General features: G+C 41.0%; 5 protein-coding genes across 5 annotated transcripts; 2 read left to right on the plus strand and 3 right to left on the minus strand.

Moving 5' to 3' along the window:
- Positions 1–2,786: 2,786 nt before the first annotated feature.
- BKA55DRAFT_531297 (uncharacterized protein) lies at positions 2,787–4,079 on the minus strand (the record flags this gene model as incomplete). The annotated part of the gene is made up of 1 exon (XM_046189218.1): positions 2,787–4,079. One exon carries the CDS (start codon positions 4,077–4,079, stop codon positions 2,787–2,789), a length of 1,293 nt encoding a protein of 430 aa, XP_046040704.1.
- A 401-nt stretch (positions 4,080–4,480) lies between these two features.
- On the minus strand, positions 4,481–6,493 carry BKA55DRAFT_587584 (uncharacterized protein). The gene has a single exon (XM_046194680.1). It carries the CDS (start codon positions 6,444–6,446, stop codon positions 4,728–4,730), a length of 1,719 nt encoding a protein of 572 aa, XP_046040705.1. The 5' UTR covers positions 6,447–6,493; the 3' UTR covers positions 4,481–4,727.
- Positions 6,494–9,568: 3,075 nt separating this feature from the next.
- BKA55DRAFT_587586 (fatty acid desaturase-domain-containing protein) lies at positions 9,569–11,470 on the plus strand. The gene is made up of 4 exons (XM_046194681.1): positions 9,569–9,694; positions 9,765–10,570; positions 10,609–10,753; positions 10,804–11,470. Exons 2-4 carry the CDS (start codon positions 9,785–9,787, stop codon positions 11,214–11,216), a joined length of 1,344 nt encoding a protein of 447 aa, XP_046040706.1. The 5' UTR covers positions 9,569–9,694; positions 9,765–9,784; the 3' UTR covers positions 11,217–11,470.
- Positions 11,471–13,958: 2,488 nt separating this feature from the next.
- Positions 13,959–14,311, minus strand: BKA55DRAFT_744814 (uncharacterized protein; the record flags this gene model as incomplete). The annotated part of the gene is made up of 2 exons (XM_046201611.1): positions 14,066–14,311; positions 13,959–13,990 (listed from the first exon to the last, which is right to left on the minus strand). The coding sequence occupies exons 1-2, from the start codon at positions 14,280–14,282 to the stop codon at positions 13,959–13,961; spliced, it is 249 nt and encodes an 82-aa protein (XP_046040707.1). The 5' UTR covers positions 14,283–14,311.
- Positions 14,312–15,968: 1,657 nt separating this feature from the next.
- On the plus strand, positions 15,969–16,259 carry BKA55DRAFT_531280 (uncharacterized protein; the record flags this gene model as incomplete). Its single annotated transcript, XM_046189217.1, has 1 exon — positions 15,969–16,259. The coding sequence occupies one exon, from the start codon at positions 15,969–15,971 to the stop codon at positions 16,257–16,259; it is 291 nt and encodes a 96-aa protein (XP_046040708.1).
- Between the last annotated feature and the right edge of the window lie 1,635 nt (positions 16,260–17,894).

Raw genomic sequence — 17,894 nt, forward strand, 5'->3', positions numbered from 1 at the left:
TATATTAGGATTAGTATAACCTTATTATACTTTAATAGTATATTATTAAGAGCTTTTCTAGTCTTTTTTATCTTCTTTATTATAGTACTAATACTGCAGTTAGGGCATACTATGCCTATAGCACTAAAGCCAAGCTGCTAAAAAAGGCAGAAGAGCTATAATAATAAGAAGAGGTTATCTATAAAGATATAATATATTTAAGGAAGCAGCCTTTTTACTAGGTATACTATAATGCTTTATATATTATTAAGAAGGATTTTAGTTAGTAGCTTTCTCTTCTTACTAACTAGCTTTAGTATAGGTAGGTTAATAATAATAGCAGTATATAATAATAACTTTATATACTAAAGCTACTGCAGAAAGAAGCCTTATTAGGCAATAACTTAGACTTTAAAGCCTACTAATATAGGCTTTCCCTTAATAAGCATTATCTCTTTTAATTTGCCTATAAATAGCATTATATACTTATTTATAATTAGATTAGTCTCTAAAACATAAAGCTTATTTAATACCTTTTATATAAGGTTAAATTACTTTTTAGCTACTTAGAAGGTCTTTAGAAGATCCCCCTTATCCCTTATATTAACTTTAATATAGTTAAAAGCATAAAAATACCTATTAATTAGCTTAAATTTTTATAATAATATAAACTTAATAATTAAGTAAAGAGGGCGCTAATCTCCTAGATTAGGTACCTTTTAATAGTCCTTTATAGTTATTTCCTTATAAATCCCTAAGTAAATAATAACTCTAAGCTATATATATATTATTATAGTAAAGATGCCTTCCTATTAGAGGATATATAAGTATTTAGAAAGGGGGGTATTTTAGTTATTAATAATGGCATTTTTAAGTAAGTAAGTAACCTAGCTATTAATATATTAAACCTATAACTATATAAGGGAAATAGGTATAAAAAGCTAGAATAATTTAAGTAGTTCCTTAGGTAAAGGGTTAATCTTAAAATTATAATATTCTAAGTTAAAAGGTTAAAAATTATTACCGCGGCCCTCTTTAGGCGGAAAATTAGGCATGCCAGTAGGGTTATTAGCTGCCCTTAAAGGCAGGGTATTAAAGCTATAATTATCTATACTATCTTATATCTTTAAAGAGCTTATTGTTTTAATTATAATAGGCTAGGGATTATTTATATTAGGATTTTAATGAATTTGGTAGTAAAAAATCAAGCAGTTATCTGATGAGAACTTTATATACCTTGCAGGTACTAATGTGGTTAGTTAGCTAAGTGGGGCGAGTGACCTGTTGACGACTTGTGCCGCTTAAAGAGATAATGTTGAGTTTGCGACCGCCCCTGGCCCCCAACATGTACGGCAGCTCTGGGCGGGCCAGGAGCCGGATCCCCTTATAACTCGGGAAATTCCTAGCCACTAAGATTGGTTTGGTTGTCCTGTGGGAGGTCCTGCATCTCATTTTTTTGGTTTATATATGGGTTGCTTCAGCTAGATCAACCCCTGGTATCTGTTGCCGCAAGCTTGAGCGGGGTACAGGGAAATTTCCATATGCACGATTTGGTCAGCACGCTGTCACTTACACGGCGTTGCAACGGCGTGATATGGCAATATGACCTTCCGAAGCAAGGACCTAGCGTACTAACACGGTACTCGCTGCTGGATCAGTTCAATGCGCTATTAGGCGGATGGTGAGTCGTCCGGCGACTAGGAGGAACCTAGCAGTTGGGTTTTGCGGCACTCCTTTATAGCTCAGTAAGGGCCCTTAAGCCAGCCACCCACCATTGAATGCAATGATTGCCTAACTGCTACGTCAAGGCTTATTCCGGAGATCTGTTTGTCTCTTTTATAGCAAATTCATATGAGAAGGTCGTCTTCCAATACATACAGATTATATGGAACAATGAGGGCCGTCCTGCCAGGTAACCGTCCTCTTCGGCTATCCGTCAATACTGTCATGGCTTAATGCTCTTACAAGATCATTTACTAAAAGGCTATATGAAGCATAATACATATTCTTGTATTAATACATGAGAGGATTCAGCTAACCATACTCAAGCCCGTCTAATTGCTCTCACTGGCTACAAGGACTGATGGACAAGGTTGTGTTACTATAGAGCCTGGTGGTCACACATGAATAGATAATGCGTCTTAAGGTTTATCCTGGGCTGGAAACGTTATGGACGCGGTGGCCAGAAACATGACAATAACGTCGAGCTTGGTCATCGAAATAGAGTTAACCCGACTATAGCCTTGTAACTCAGTATCATGGTGCACTGCGCACCTGCCAGTAAGCTTAGCCTAAAAAGATTTAAGGTTCGGGCCGAGCGTAAGTATTAAGTCAGTGGCGATCATCATAAATAGCCCGATTGGATGCAATCATGGAGTCCTGTTATGGAATCACGTGCATCTACACTTGATGTCACACATGCCTACCCCCGAGCCCGAGTAGCGCATGGACCCCAGGGTAGAAAGGGGCTGCAACTCGAGTCGTAAACTACCGAGCAGATGTGGAGTTACAGCAACAAAGTAGGCTAGGCCAGATAGCGGGAGAGAAATAGCCTAAGGCAGATTGCACGCAGGTAGCCCAGAATCGGTTCGTAGGGGTTTCACTACAATTTTAGATTTGCTTAATAGTATTCATTGCTGTGGATAACTTTGATCCGTCTTAATTCAGTTGCATTTTCCATTCTCGGTGCCTCGTCTCCAGTGTACTACCCCCTTATTCCATCTGCCGTTAAACATTATGCTTTGGTAGTAGTCTAATGAGTATCGAAGTGCATCGATACTTGCAGATGACATACCAGGCTACATCGTTCAAGCTATCTCTGTTCCATTCACGGCTTTCAACAACTGCGAATTCTCCCCACCATGATAAGCATCAACCCCGAGAGAATAATGTGCACCGAATAGATGCGCCTTTCCCGTCTTGCTATAGAAAATCATGTTTGGGTCATAACCTGAGCCCTTGTCGTCGCGGTGCATCACAACGCCTAGCATGGCCACAAAGTCGGTTTCGTTCGCAAAATGCTCTGTAGTGTGGACGTATTTGCTTAAAGGCTGTTCAGTCCCATCTATCACCTTCCAGTCGATACTTGGGTTCCCAAAGGTGAATATTCTTAGCCTTTCCTTAATTATTCGTCTTTGAGGGGAGCCTTTTGGAGTCTCTGTTACCAGCGTCTGTAGCGCCAGGCGCAAGACCAGGCAACCCTGAGAGTGCGCGATCATAACGACTTTGTCGGGGACCTTACCAGCGGGGGGCCATAGAGCAGCCCTAATCTCTCGCTCGAGAGCCTTCTGAGCAGCCTTGCTACTCTGTGTCCTTTCGATAAGAGTATTTGGCTCACCGTCCCTGCGTTCGCCGCAACACTCAATAAAGTCCCAGAGGATACCGTCGCTTCTGTTATATACACCGGTGACTTCTCTGTTGAAGGTGTCACGGATCTTGTCGCATGACCGTTGAAACCAAAAGAATTCGTTTGCAATGCCGTTGATGAAGAGCCATTTCTCATTTGGTGGGGACGGGGGCCCGCCGTGAAGCGCTGAGATGTATGTTGGTGACGGAGGGGTGGCATTTGCATCAAAGTCGCTGCGTAGACTGACGTTTAGGTGAACATCGTCGAGTCCGTTTGGCATTTTGCCTCTGCCCATCTTCAGAATGGCAACAATGGTCAAGACTACCCGCTGCGCTTGGCAAACCACAGCGTTTCTGTTCTCCGGTAGCCATAAGTCGAGTTCATTGTACGGATTGTCTATGCCTGGGAACTCAGCATCAAGGCTCTCTATCGCACCATCAGTGGACGGAAATCGACCCAAGACGGTCCCTGGTCTGATCAAGTCGTATAAGAACTGGCCCAGTTCGGGCAGATGGTTTAATATGAAGTTCAGAGAGGGCTTGTTAATGCCGTTGGTAAAGATAGCCCTCCAAATGAGGGCTGCGCCGCTGAGGCTTTGTGTCATGGCTTGTAGAGACCGATTTATCGCCTGGAGGATTGCATCGACCACTTGTGTGTCGCCTGCCGCGACAAACACCTTCATCGCCCAGGTGAGGAAGGTGCCAGCTATGTATGAGCCGAGTGTACAAAGTGCGGGGCGTATGTTCGAGGTCATGTTTGCAAGGCGTGTCGAGAATGCTTGGATCCAATTTTGTAGCAAACGAAACATAGGAACAAGATAGGGCGAGGGACACAACACAAATGGTCTAAGTAACAGGAGGAAACTCGCGGGAGTCCTGGGAAATATAGCGTTTGGTTTACAGGCGTCTCCTTAGGTTCACATGTTATATGATTGATGATAGCGCAAAGGTTTCAGCTCAAGGGCAGGGGAATGATGCCATGGCTGAAAATAGTGGTGGCACAATAATCTTAAGCCACTTATAGCATCTTTCATGGTATGACAAGATGAATACGACATCTTACCTGCATGCCCCTCCTGGTACGGCAGAGTTAGTCGCTCTCATGGACTCCAGTGTGACTCGTATCTATAGGCTCCCTAGAACCATGCTTAAGCCACCGCAATATCCTTTATCGTATGTAAGATGACTACGAAGTTTTAGCAAATAGTGAATCTCAGTTACCAAAATACCTCTCAATAACATTAGGTGGCTCTTCAGTTTTCTCAAAACTGATTCATATTTCATCATTATGACATCTCAATACTACATCCCACCAATTGCACTTACAAGTCATAGAGGTTAAGGATAATCCGATGGGATACACGGCCAGCTATTATACGCCCCACAATAGAGTAATCTGTAGTTTAAACGCCCTTTTTTTCAATGGCCGAAACAGCAAATAGGTTTGCAGTGAAGGTGCCGTTAGGATCAGCTTTACCCCTTGCTCTACCTAATTTCTGGTACTTGTCCGCATCCTCATAATAATATTCCCAAACCTCCTGTTTCCCCAAGTCCCACTCACCATAAGAGCCCCAAAGCAAACGTCTGTCCTGCTTACTAAACGGGCTCGAGGGACCAACCATAATAGAGTCATTCTTGGCCTGCCACTTTTCGGCATATTCTTTATACTTGTCACCCAGTTCATGAAAGCAGTCCAGCGTCTGGACAACCGATGTATCCCTCCAGCTGTAGGAAGTGCCGTTGTCTTTGTTTAGATAGAAGTGCGAATTGGCGCCTCCAAAGCATTGGATCTGCGTTACAAGCTTGCAATGGGTGTAGACCTCGTACTCCTTATCCCCTGGGTTATTATCGAGTAACTGGCGCGGGTTATAGATCAAGTCGATGCGATCAATGACCAAGTCGACCCAGCCGTCCTTTTCTAGAGACTTCGAGTTGGTAGAGTAGGTGCGCTTGACATAAGGGAGATCAAACTCTCGCCGCTTGGGGAGGATCCATCTTCCTGTCATTCGAGACATGTCCTCTTCGAACTCGTCGATGAGGAGAGTCTCATTTTCGAAGAAACTCTTGAGGGCCCGGAACTTGTTGAACCATTGATCAACACTCTCGTCATACTTATCCTTCTTGCTAGTAGGGCACCATTGCGCATTAACTATGATGACGGCGGGGAAGCGACCATTGAGCCACTCAAGAAATTCATCCGCAAGGGCGTTCTTGATCTTGTTTTGAATGTGTTCCCAAAGACTAGCATTATTCAATGTGGGAAATAGCATCGCGATGGGAAAGTCGGTGCTGAGGACGTTAACAGTGAGGTCAAAGCCTCGCGGGACATTGGCATTGTCGGCCATTTGTGCGACGGCGGTAATCAGCTTTTTGAGGACCTTGGGGGAGTAGATCCAGAATCCTTTGATGCCATGTGGTCCCTTGAATCCGTTTGGGCCGGCAATAGTCCCCATGTAACTCTTGGCCTGATACACCTCGACGGTATAGTGTGAGATGATGCCAAAATTACCTGGACTGCCCCCGAGTATGGCATAGAAAAGCTCGAAGTCGTTCTCTTCAGAGATGTCTCGAATGACACCGTCGTGACAGACCATACGAATGGTTCTGATGTGGTCACCAAAAAGGCCAAAGCCACGGCCAAGCTGGCCATAACCACCAGTTTGACCATGCCCACCCACACATACGTAAGCGCAATCTCCGTGGGGGACAAACAGTTGGTTGTGCTTGAGATATGTGTTGAGCTCTTTGAGTTGATTGCTGGCGCCAACGTACACCAGGGCTCTATCTTGGTCAATGGGGCCATGGGGATTCAGAACCATCAAGTCCTTGTACGTGTTGCTAAGGTCCATCTGAATGTTCTTGCCACTGGTAGACGACGCACCACTGTACTGGTGACCGCCACTCTTAACAGCAATAGCGACTTTGTTCTCTCTGGCCCAAATTACAGCCTTGATGACGTCTTCGTCTCCTTTCGGCTGAACGATGAGATCTGGGTACATATTGTGATCAACCTGGTAAGATGAGGTTGCATATTGCTGGTTGAAGTAGGCATAGTCCTGTTTCTCAGCTTGAGTGCCATCGCGGGAGTATTGCATCCCCTCAAAACCCGGAATTTGGACCATGATTGCTCTCTGAAAGACGCCAAATGCGCAATTGGCAGAAGTCTTGGTTAAAGTGTTTGGTGGACAGGCTTAAGACGCGAGTGGCATCCAATTTTATACTTTTCAGGAGTGCTTAAAGACACGAGCGAGTGTCGAGGCGCCCTGTCTCCACGGTGATTCCGACTGACATGTGTAATCTCAAGTGTAACATTGATTTGGTGCACACTCCTCGGGCTTGAGACCTGTAGCAGAGTCAAATTACAGCGCCACCGTTATCTCAGCCAGCCTCGTTATCCCAATCTCCATCCAAGGTGAGCCGTGTCTGACGGTGTTGGTGATCATTAGACATATTTAGGGTAATGAACTATGTTCCCGTATCTTATGCTTTTGATGCAACTGGTTTGCCATAACATGGAGATTTCCAGGGTATTGAGGTATTGATACAGAAGTAGGTTACGAACATAGAACCTGTTGAGGGCCTCGTTACCCCTCCAACAGTAGGACTACATCGAGTGCCAAGCTCCCTTCCTAATGTGACTGTAATGCACGTATACTCTCAACACCAGTAAGATTCAGAAGTGTGTAAAAGAATTTCAGCCATCCCACCTTCAACCTCCACGTGAAGCCGAACCACAATAAGTCTTCTCGTGTTATGATGCCACGTCGTGACAACACTTGCAGGGATAGCCTTGAAGACTGCAAATTCAATTGGACTACCTTTAAACCGCGAGCTTAAACTGCTATTAAGATTTTAATAATTCAAACCATAGATTATGGCTGTTTAGCTGGCAAGTGGGGTGTACTGCCCTACAAGCAGATGTTACTGACATGTGATGGCCTGGGAGTGGGAAGTTCCGCTCACTTTGGTTTACATGCGACCAACAAAAATGTTTGGTAATTCAGCAGGAGGCATTGGGCATCCCGTCGATGACCTTCCTTTACATCTTGGGTTAATCCATTCATGCACAATGAGCCCGAATCTTCCGAACCTGACGCAGAATGGTGCCGCACGCTCGACACTTTAGTCCATCTGGCTTCAGTGCGCCTCCCTAAACGCTAATTATAACGAGTTCTTACCTTATGCAACGCGTACTGGCGTTCCTCACCTATGATGCGCCTCATTAGATGGCAAGCTTCATGGCCAATTATAGATTCAACTCTACCCCCCTGCAAAGTGGGACGAAATAATCAACTCTACTAAAGCTGATTTTGGTATGTAGGACTAGGCGGTCTCTAGCAGATCAAGAAGCCTGGCAACCTCGGGTGCTTCCGGGTCACCCCCGTGTTCTTTCCAAGCGCCAGTCAAGTCATCTGCATGTTCCATCATGACATTGTAAGCGTTCTGTTGCCTATGGCCGATCCGGCGTATTATTAAAAGATATGCATTAAACGATGTAAGCGAGTAGCTGTTTGACCATAAGTGTATATCTCCTCTATATTTCAAGCTTAAATTAGAGATAGAAAGGTATTATTCTCTCTTTTAATAATTCTTTATAATTAACCTTAAATATAGCATTTTAAGATAAAATATCTAAAGTAATAATAGCCTTAATATAATAAACTAGTTAATTAAATATAATATATATAAACTACTATTAAATACTATTTAACTTATTTAAATTATTTTACTTTACTTTATATTTTATAGTAATTAAGTCCCTTAAGAAGTTTATTTTCTATTAAAATTCTTTTAGTAAATAGTAAAATTAAGCTAATAAAGCTATAGATTTAATACAGTAAAGTTATTTTTTTATTAATATACTTTACTTCTTTACTTTAAATATCTTTACTCTTACTTTAAAACATATTAATAGCCCTCTAAAGTCTATCTTATAACTTATTATTTTAAGCCTTTAATTATTTAAGATTTAGCCTTTTTATTACCTTAAATAGCTTGCTTTATAGCTTACTAAAAAATTATTATTAATAATAGATTTTTATTCTCTTTAGATTATTACTTTTTTCTTCTTTTATTATAGTAGCTAAGTAATATCTATTCTTAAGTTTTAAGTCTTAATTATATACCTTTTTAAGATATTCTTAGATCTGCCGCCAGTCTATGCTTATATACCGAGGTTTAGGTGTAAATATGCATCGGGAGCGTATGCTTCCTGGCTCACTAAGAGCACTATTTAGTGAATTAATGGGGAAGGCGTTGATGTACTTGAAATCTTATCCATAAAGTCAAGTAATCCCTGCTTGCACGTGACGCCCAGTGCCTGTTCAACAGTAGTCACCTCATTCGCCAGGCAATACGACAAGTCTTGCATATCGCGATCCGGTATTTTGATAAGTATACAAATGGTTCCATGATAATAATAAATATAGCTATTACATTATATTATCATGTCTATAAAAAGAACTCTATCCTGTACCAGTACTTATATTACATTTAATGCTGCTTAATGCGACTCTGCCTTAAACTTACTATAGTTATTATATAATATGCGTTTAACTATTTTTATTAGTTAGCAGGTAAATAGACTCTACTCTAACCTTCTTAATTGACTCTACCCCCTGCAAAGTGGGACAGATAAACGGACTCCACTACGGTCGATGAGAGCATTGGTTACTAGGCCTCAGCTCCTAGGATATCTATTTTTTATGTACAGAAAACGCGTGGACAACCGTCAAAATCAATCGCAGCATCGAGGGCCATTCTTCGCTGTGATTGGGGGGGAGGCCATGCTGCCCCAACTTTTTGGACCCTACAAAGTGGCTTGCCCACTTAGTAAGACCCTACGGCTAAATCAATTTTGTTGAGGACTCATATTATGTCACTCCCCTCTCACCGTAAAAATTAACATGTGATGGGACATGGGTAGAGCTCCCTCTACTCTACAATGCCCAAGTATGCCTCGAGCTTCACCACCCTGTTGATATGACATAGAGAATTTCTATACTGAGACAAGTCTAGTGCTACCAAGCTTCGTAATGCGTTGACTCTCCCAATGTGAATAATATGTATAGTATTTGGAAACAACTTCCCATTAATCTTAATCATGACACTAAAAGAGCTAAGGAAGCTAATTAGCCAAGACCCTAAATCAACATCTGTTGGGGAACAAGAACTCCTGATTGAGGGATGCCTTATGACGTTTATTTTAGTTGACAATAATATATAAAATGCTAATCAGATTCTTATCCATCATGACCGCATGAAGGCGTGGAAGCTTTGAGCAGCTATTCAAACTTGTTCAGTTCCCCAACAAAGCCCCCAGTCCAGGAAAATCACATAACAACTCCCACTGCCACGGCAGCACCACCAGGTACTTTCCATCTCTCGACCCACTCTCCTCGTCGACCATTCGTCAAGTCAATTGACTTTATCCCGACTAGAGTAATCTATCTTCCCGATCATGACTTCCGTCTCGACCTCGACTGTCCCCGGGCAGCACCCAGCATTTCGGCACACCGTCACTGACTCCGAGTCCTCGACCTCCCTTTCTTCGCTCTCTTCGGTGGATACCAACCAGGCCAAGCCTACACATGGCCGTCTCCTTGATACATATGGCAACGAGTTCACGCCCCCCGACTTCACCATTAAGGACATCCGCGATGCCATCCCAAAGCACTGCTTCGAGCGATCCACCTTCAAGGGCTACATTTACATCCTCCGCGACATGATCTGCCTTGTCACCACCTTCACCATCTTCCACAACTTCGTGACTCCTGAATACATTCCCTCCACGCCTGTACGAGCCCTACTCTGGGGCCTATACACTACGCTCCAGGGTCTCTTTGGAACTGGTCTCTGGGTCATTGCCCACGAATGTGGCCATCAAGCGTTCTCTGAGTCTCGCCTTGTCAATGACGCGACGGGCTGGGTCCTTCACTCAGCTCTTCTCGTCCCATACTTCAGTTGGCAGATCTCTCATGGCAAACACCATAAGGCCACTGGAAATATGGAGCGTGACATGGTCTTTGTTCCTCGCACTCGCGAGCAGCACGCCACCCGCATTGGCCGCATAGCCTACGAGCTCTCTGAACTGACTGAGGAGACCCCCGCTTACACCCTGCTTAGGCTGGTCATGAAGCAGCTCGTCGGTTGGCCCAGCTACATCCTCACTAACGTCACTGGTCACAACTACCATGAATGTCAGGGTGAGGGTCGCGGCAAGGGGAAGAAGAACGGCTTGGGGGGGGTGTAAACCACTTCGACCCCCGAAGCCCCCTATATGAGGCCAAGCAAGCCAAGCTTATCATACTGAGTGATATAGGTATCGGGATCGCTATTGCGGCTCTTGTATATTTTGGTAACACTTTCGGTTGGACCAACATGCTTGTCTGGTATGGCATTCCTTATCTCTGGGTCAACCATTGGCTTGGTAAGTTTTACAATTACATAGTGTGTCCTACTCGTAACTCATGAAAATAGTTGCCATCACTTTCCTCCAGCATACTGATCCGACGCTTCCTCACTATACTGCGGACGAGTGGAATTTTGTTCGTGGTGCTGCTGCTACGATCGATCGTGAGATGGGCTTCATCGGCCGACACTTGCTCCACGGTATCATCGAGACCCACGTCCTACACCATTATGTTAGCACCATTCCCTTCTACAACGCCGACGAGGCCTCAAAAGCTATCCGACCCGTCATGGGCGACCACTATCGCTCCGACACTAAGGATGGCGTCTGGGGCTTCATTCGCGCCTTGTGGATTAGCGCCCGGATGTGTCAGTGGGTTGAGCCTAGTGCTGAGGCCGAGGGAGCTAGCAAAGGTATCCTCTTCTTCCGCAACCACAACGGTCTGGGTACCAAGCCTGTCGTTCTAAAGAAACCCGAGTAGTGTCCAGATTCTCTACAATGATGATGATGTTCTGTGGTGTTGTAGCGTTGATGGTTTTCTTTGGTCATCGAACCGGTTATGTTTAGTGATGTACGTCTCGTCATCTCGTCATTGCAAAAGGTACTCCCTCGATAGTGAAAGGATGTGGAGAAGGGGTGCGCTAAGCCTCCAGCATTGTACCTAGTGTTGTTTTGTAGAAATACTGAGTGCTTAGTTGATTATGCTGTTGTGATTTTACTACAGGAGTCGTCAAGGCCTTATATGTTCATGTTATCCCCTGACATCCAGGTACAATAGTGTACATTTTCATGCCTGGTGCATCGAGCCTCTCTTCATCGTTTAGTCTATAGCAACCTCTTGCGGCCCTCGGCCTTATGCAGGAACAAGGTGCGCCTAGAGAATGATTCCGTAAAGGAGACCCACTCATGATTCTGTAAGCCCAGCCATCCCAGTCTTTCCAATGGCAGTACAAGTAGCAAAGATGCTACTCAGGACAGGCTTGCTCGGGCAGTTCCGAGCGGTCCCGCCCACAGTCCCCGACACATAAAGTCGACGAGCGAAATTGGTAAACAGAAGGAAAAGAGGGCCAGGAAAGGTCTGACAGGAGCATAGAGGCAGAACAACTAGAATGGCTATTAGTAGAGAAACACCCTCGTTTGAGCGGAAGGGAGCAGTTTTGGACAGAAATGGTGTACCAACTCAAATCTGTAGAGGAGCAGCTAAATCTGGACGCGAGAGCGGGGACACCTGTACTTATAGTTTTACGCTGCATAGCTGCCACTAGGGCGGCTAGGTCAGCCTATGAATAAAACAAACAAACAAACACACAAGCTTCGGTCCTGGGACAAGGGTGGTCCTGGGTGTTGAGATGGTATAACTATGATAGTCTGATCTATTAGTGGCTAGGACGTGGATACTATGTAAGGAGCTGTGCTCCTCTTAGATATATATAACTTAGAACAAATAATAATATAATTAACTCTTTTTTATTAAGTTATAAGCCTAGAGGGTATTGTTTTTCTTTAATTATAAAGCTAAGTATTTCCTGGCTTCTTTTGTATTTTCCCTAGATAATATAAGAAATTAAAAGGCTTTTTTCTACTATATATATATATTTAGCTTACCTAAAGCTATTTTCCTTTATTAGATTTTTTATAAAGCTTGTAAATTAGCTAATTAAATATATTTAAAAACCTTTCTATAAGGACCTTTAATTATCTATCTAAAATATTAAATTTAAATTCTTAATTTTAAATAACTAAGAGACTTTAAATTACAGTCTAGCTAATAAACTTACTAAACTAGACTAATCCCTTAGTCTAAGATTGTTAAAGCTCCTTGGTTAGCAACTTATACCTTATATAAACTAAGACTATCTAAAATGTAATTTATAATATAATTAATATTAGATTATTATATCTTCTTTAGATAGTAAGAGTAATATAAATTATTCAGACTACTATGCATTTTTATTACGATCCTAGCTGTTACGTTACGTAGACCCTACTATTTTCCTCCAGTCACAAGAGTAGACCCACCATCTCACATTAAACCAACCTTCCAAACAGTTCGGTCTACTAATAAGATAAGGGACCAATGACTCCTATGCAACGGTCTACTCAGACTAATACATAAAGAGCACCAGTCTTAAAAAGACCAATCCTAATATACTATCAGTCCTTATAAGGACCTCTAAGTATATAGACTATGTTTATTAGCACTTTTATAGATTCTAGCTTACTAGCTATTAATATAACTTCTTTATATTAATTAAGCCTAACTTATATTAAATCTACTATTAAGAGATATAATACTTTAATAATACTTAGTATATACCTTATAATATCTATTAATAATAAACCTAGTATAGCTTAGTTTAATATAATTAGACCTAACTATTATATTAATAAGAAAGAAATAGAATTTTATTACTTAATAATAGGTTTTATAGGTTTAATAAGTTGGAGAAATTAATATAAATTAGGGCAGTAATATTAATTTATTTTATTAAATATTAGAAATATATAATTACCTATAAGCAGGTATTAATCTCTTTCTTAATTTCCTTACTTTTATTATTTAAGTAATAATTAATTACAGTTTTCTCCTAGGTTTTATTTTTCTATTAATTAAAGCTTTTAATAGTTTTACTACTCTTGGCAAAGGGAACTAGCTAGCAACTTATAAGGCAATTATATTATAGGCTGTATTTTATTTAAGAAGACATTTTAGTTATTAATACTTTTATGCCTTAATAATTATATTAAGTAATAGATAAGTATAAAGCCTAAAAGTTTAAATTATATATAATTATAAAAAGGTATAGGGTAAATATAGATAAAGTTATATTATTATTACTTCTGTTTAGCTAATATATATAAAAACCCCTTAACTTTATATCTATTTATTTTAAAGGTATAGTAAATATATATAAAGATAGAAGGGGTACTAAGTAGGTATTTTAATAGTATTATATCTAGCTACTAAAGACCTTAGTTAAATTAATTTTAAATATAATAAAATAAGGCTTATAAAATTAATATAAAAAGATTAGTTAAATAATATTAAGAAGTTATACTAAAGAGGTTAAATTAAATATAAAAAAGGATATAATATATACTAAAGTTATAGGAAACCTGTGTTCCTTTTGTTTGTTAATATAGGCAGCTATATAACCTTTCTAATTCAGCTAAGATCTTACTACTACTACTGCAGCTATTGCTGCTACTATACGTAGCCACGCTAATTGGCTATAGCCATACATCTCCATGTACCTAGCATCAGTTAGCACCCGATGGGATATACTCGAGCAAAATAGCTTAGATAGTTAACACTAACTCTATCCTAACCCCAAAGGTAGCAGCCCCAGATGTAGGCCTTGTCGTCCGGGCAAGGGAATCTTCCATCAGAGTAATGATGGATCTTTTTGCCAAAAATATCATCGCATATGTCGTGTTTCAGACAGAGGCATTGGTCGGCCGGTTTGGTGCCGGAGCACCAGTCGCCGACACGACCGGAGACGAGGGACGTTAAGCCGGCGAAGACGAGGGTGAAGAGAGCCTTCATATTGACTCGTCGTTGATGTAGTTGTCTTGTCTGAAGGAGAAGATGTATAAACGAAGTGCTTTGGACCGGATTAAGTATAAATAGGGATAAACTGGACCTCCTCGAGGTTATATAGTAAAGCCGCTATATAGCCAAATACTCTAAGCCTATATCTACTGGCATAGTTATTAGCTATTAAAAGTTTAAAGTTAAAGATCTTTATTTTTAATTTCCTAGCTAAGAGGTAAATAAGCTAATAATATTTTACTATAATATATATAAATAATATAATAGACGTAATGCCCTTTATTAGGCCTTATTCTATTTTTGCATTTAGCTCTAGACTGCCTTGTCGCCGCTTAAATGCGGCATGCCGCTAGAATACGGCAGTGTTTTGCTTTTTACTAGTAAAGCCACTTTAGCTACTATGCTATTTTTATCTCGCTAAGCTATTATTAGCTGATTCCAAGATGCTATGTGTAAAGCATTAGCTATCTCCTTAGTATTTGTAAGTTTTTAAGACCCTTATGTTACGGGGTCCAGGACAATTAAAATGCGCCAAGTTAAAGGATAACATACATAACAAGCTTATGTAATAAATAAGTAACGTGCATGATAAGTGAACGTCGCAGACAAGCGAGTGTCGCACTTGCTGATTTGTTAGTATTTACACCTTAAAATATTATTTCTTTAAACAATTCTCCTAAATTTAACTTAAGCTTAAAATAGATAAGTCCTGGATATTATCACTATTGTACAGTATAAGTGCGCTGCATGCTTATCACATACGTTATCCACTCGAGAGCTAAAATAGTCATTTTGACTAAACTTAGTTCACAGACCCCATGATCACTATCAGCTAAGGAATGGGGGCATCAGCGCTCACCTCTTCGTCATCAAATATCATTTATCAGCCAAAACTGCTAACCATCGGCGAAGTCCTGGCTTAGCTCCGATAACCAGGCTAACCCCCCGAGCGAATGACGGGGCCGTGACGACCCTAGCGTCTGCCGAAGGTGGCCCCGATGATGGTGGCTGGTAAGCGTGTTAGGTATAAACTGCTTTTTCTGCTGGCCTGGGGCTGGCACCATTCCCGGCTGTCTGGGCTGGAGGGGTGGGAACTCAACACAAGGTACCGGGGTTTAGTTACGAGATCTAGCTGGTGCAGCTTGTGGATACTTCTTCTAAACATTAAGGCCAGTGAGGGGATAGAATAATTAGAAAGCATACAGCCACAAAGGCGGTGCAGGGTTAATCTGACCTTCTAAACTATGTCCCGGCCTCCCGACGAGTTCCCCCCAGCGTTGCGGATGCAGGGAATACGTGTGAGGTGTTAAGGTCAGGTCCGCTTTCTCACGGCTCTTGTGATGTCGTACCGTCATTATTGCGGACGCGATCTGATGCGTGTTGATCAGGTAAAAAGCAATAGGCCAGACTTGGAGGGTCGGAAACAACGGCTCAACAGACTACTACCACCACAAATTTAGTACCACCGCCAATCACTAGCCTAAGCTATACTGGTGTTACACCGGCTGACTATTACTCAGGCCTCAGAATAGGTTGACGAACTAAGCTTGCACCCGTTAGAAGAATATAAGACGTGACCTTTCCTCTCACCTGTGAACCATGTCATCACAAAACACCAACACACAAATCTCATCGATTCTTCAAACAACATCCCATATATCAACCTTAACCGTGAACAAAATGGAGCCTAAGACCGTTCTCGTTCTCTTCGGCGCCTTTGTCGCCACCACTACGGCGGCCCCGGCCCCAAACAACAACAATGACATGTCAGCCACTTGCCAGTGGCAGGCCGTCGGCGGCTGCGAGACGGACTGGAAAGACAGGTGCGACGCCCAATGCGTGGGCGAGGCAGTGAAAAAGGGTTATAAGTGCGAAGATGTCACTTCTCATATCACTGGGTCGAACTGTTTGTGGACCTACAGTACTTGCGAGTGTACCTGCTTCTCAAGCCTTCCTAATTGTGGGAAGTAGGGTTCTCACTGGAGTAGTATTTACTATCTATGTTATTTTGCCCGGGTGTTTTCTTCTTGTGATATATGTAACTTACAAAAATACAAAAAGAGATAAAAAGAGAGACTTTCTTTAAGTATCCTATCACTTATTGTAATGGCAAACAGCACCTGTTTACCTTTTTTTATATAAGAGACTAGCGCGGCGCTTGTATATATATAACCTGTTTACCTTTTTAAGAAAATAATATTCCTAATATTGCTTTAATATTATAAACTTTATATAGATTAATATCCTTACTAAAGTTAATATAAATATAGCAATTTATATTAGCAGAACTGCTAAAGCTTATAGTATTTATATTTAAAGTAGAAGCTAGATATATAGGAATAAAAACACTTCTAGGTATAGTTTTCGTAATAAAATTCTTTTAAGGCTAATGCTAAAAATAAATATTAAGAACTTACTTTAGGTAAATTATAATTTTTACTAATACTTTATTTTTTTCTTTATAATAATATAAATCTATAAGAAAGATATTATTATTAATATATTAAAGAGATATATAGAGTTTTACTTTTTTATTAATAATACTAATTTTGCCTTAATAACTAAATTAGTTATTACTTAAATTAACTATATTATACTTAAGGAACTTAGTTAGGGTATCTGCTAATATGCCTTAATACTTTAAGTTATTTTTTACTTTTTATATTAAAAGTAAGAGGTTAGGACCCCGAACGAAATTACCGTAGGGTGATCTGTCTTCAGGCCGAGTGGGCGCCATTGTTGTTAAGTATTCAAGTGATCGAAGAGAAGTTGAGCCTTTCCATGCATTAAAATATTAACACGGAGCAGTGCATACTTATAATTAGAATCCCTTCCCTGTTGGGAATGAGCCATCGGCATGTACTTGAAGTGGAGCTGATATATAGCAAGCAAAGACAGTGCACCTGCTAATTTAATTGTGTGGTAATATGGCAGTTGCCTAAGATATTTCTGGTTTGATACATATGAATTTAAGTACGCGGTGAGTAGACAGCAAAATTTGAGAGATTTGTAGCTTGTCTGTAAATAATGATGACTTCGCAATGTCTTTCTGCTTTATTACACTCCACATTCGCGTATGTCGGAGAATTTATACTCCGAATCGACAGCACAATGCTATCTCCTCGTGACTTTCCTTATCTAAAACATGTCAACCAACATGATTTTGTTCTCGCTTCATTTATATCATCCCAGCCAATTCAAGCTTCTCCTATAACCTTCTTCTCAAGCTCACATCCGTGCAGATACCTTATCACCACCACCCATGAATCAACACCTCTGACACCCGCCTCAAAAAACACAACCTTCACGAGACGTATCCTCATAAGCAAGCTCTGTCAAGATATCTGACATTATCAAAGACATAATGGATAAGGTTTGGCTGATCCGGCGCGGGACCAAGCTGGAACCAGGAGGGAGAAAGAACCCTAATAATTTCTATTATTACTATAAATAAGGCTTTACTATCTATTATACCTACTATAATAAAAAGTCTAATAAGCATTAGTAAGCATTTCTATATTCCTTAAGGTATTAAATAAAGCTAGCATTTAAAGCCTTTAAAGATAATAAGGAAACTAGACTAAGATAATAGGTAACGAGTTTAAG

Source organism: Fusarium redolens (assembly GCF_020744475.1).
Source record: "Fusarium redolens strain MPI-CAGE-AT-0023 chromosome Unknown BKA55scaffold_46, whole genome shotgun sequence".
Lineage (NCBI taxonomy): Eukaryota > Fungi > Ascomycota > Sordariomycetes > Hypocreales > Nectriaceae > Fusarium > Fusarium redolens.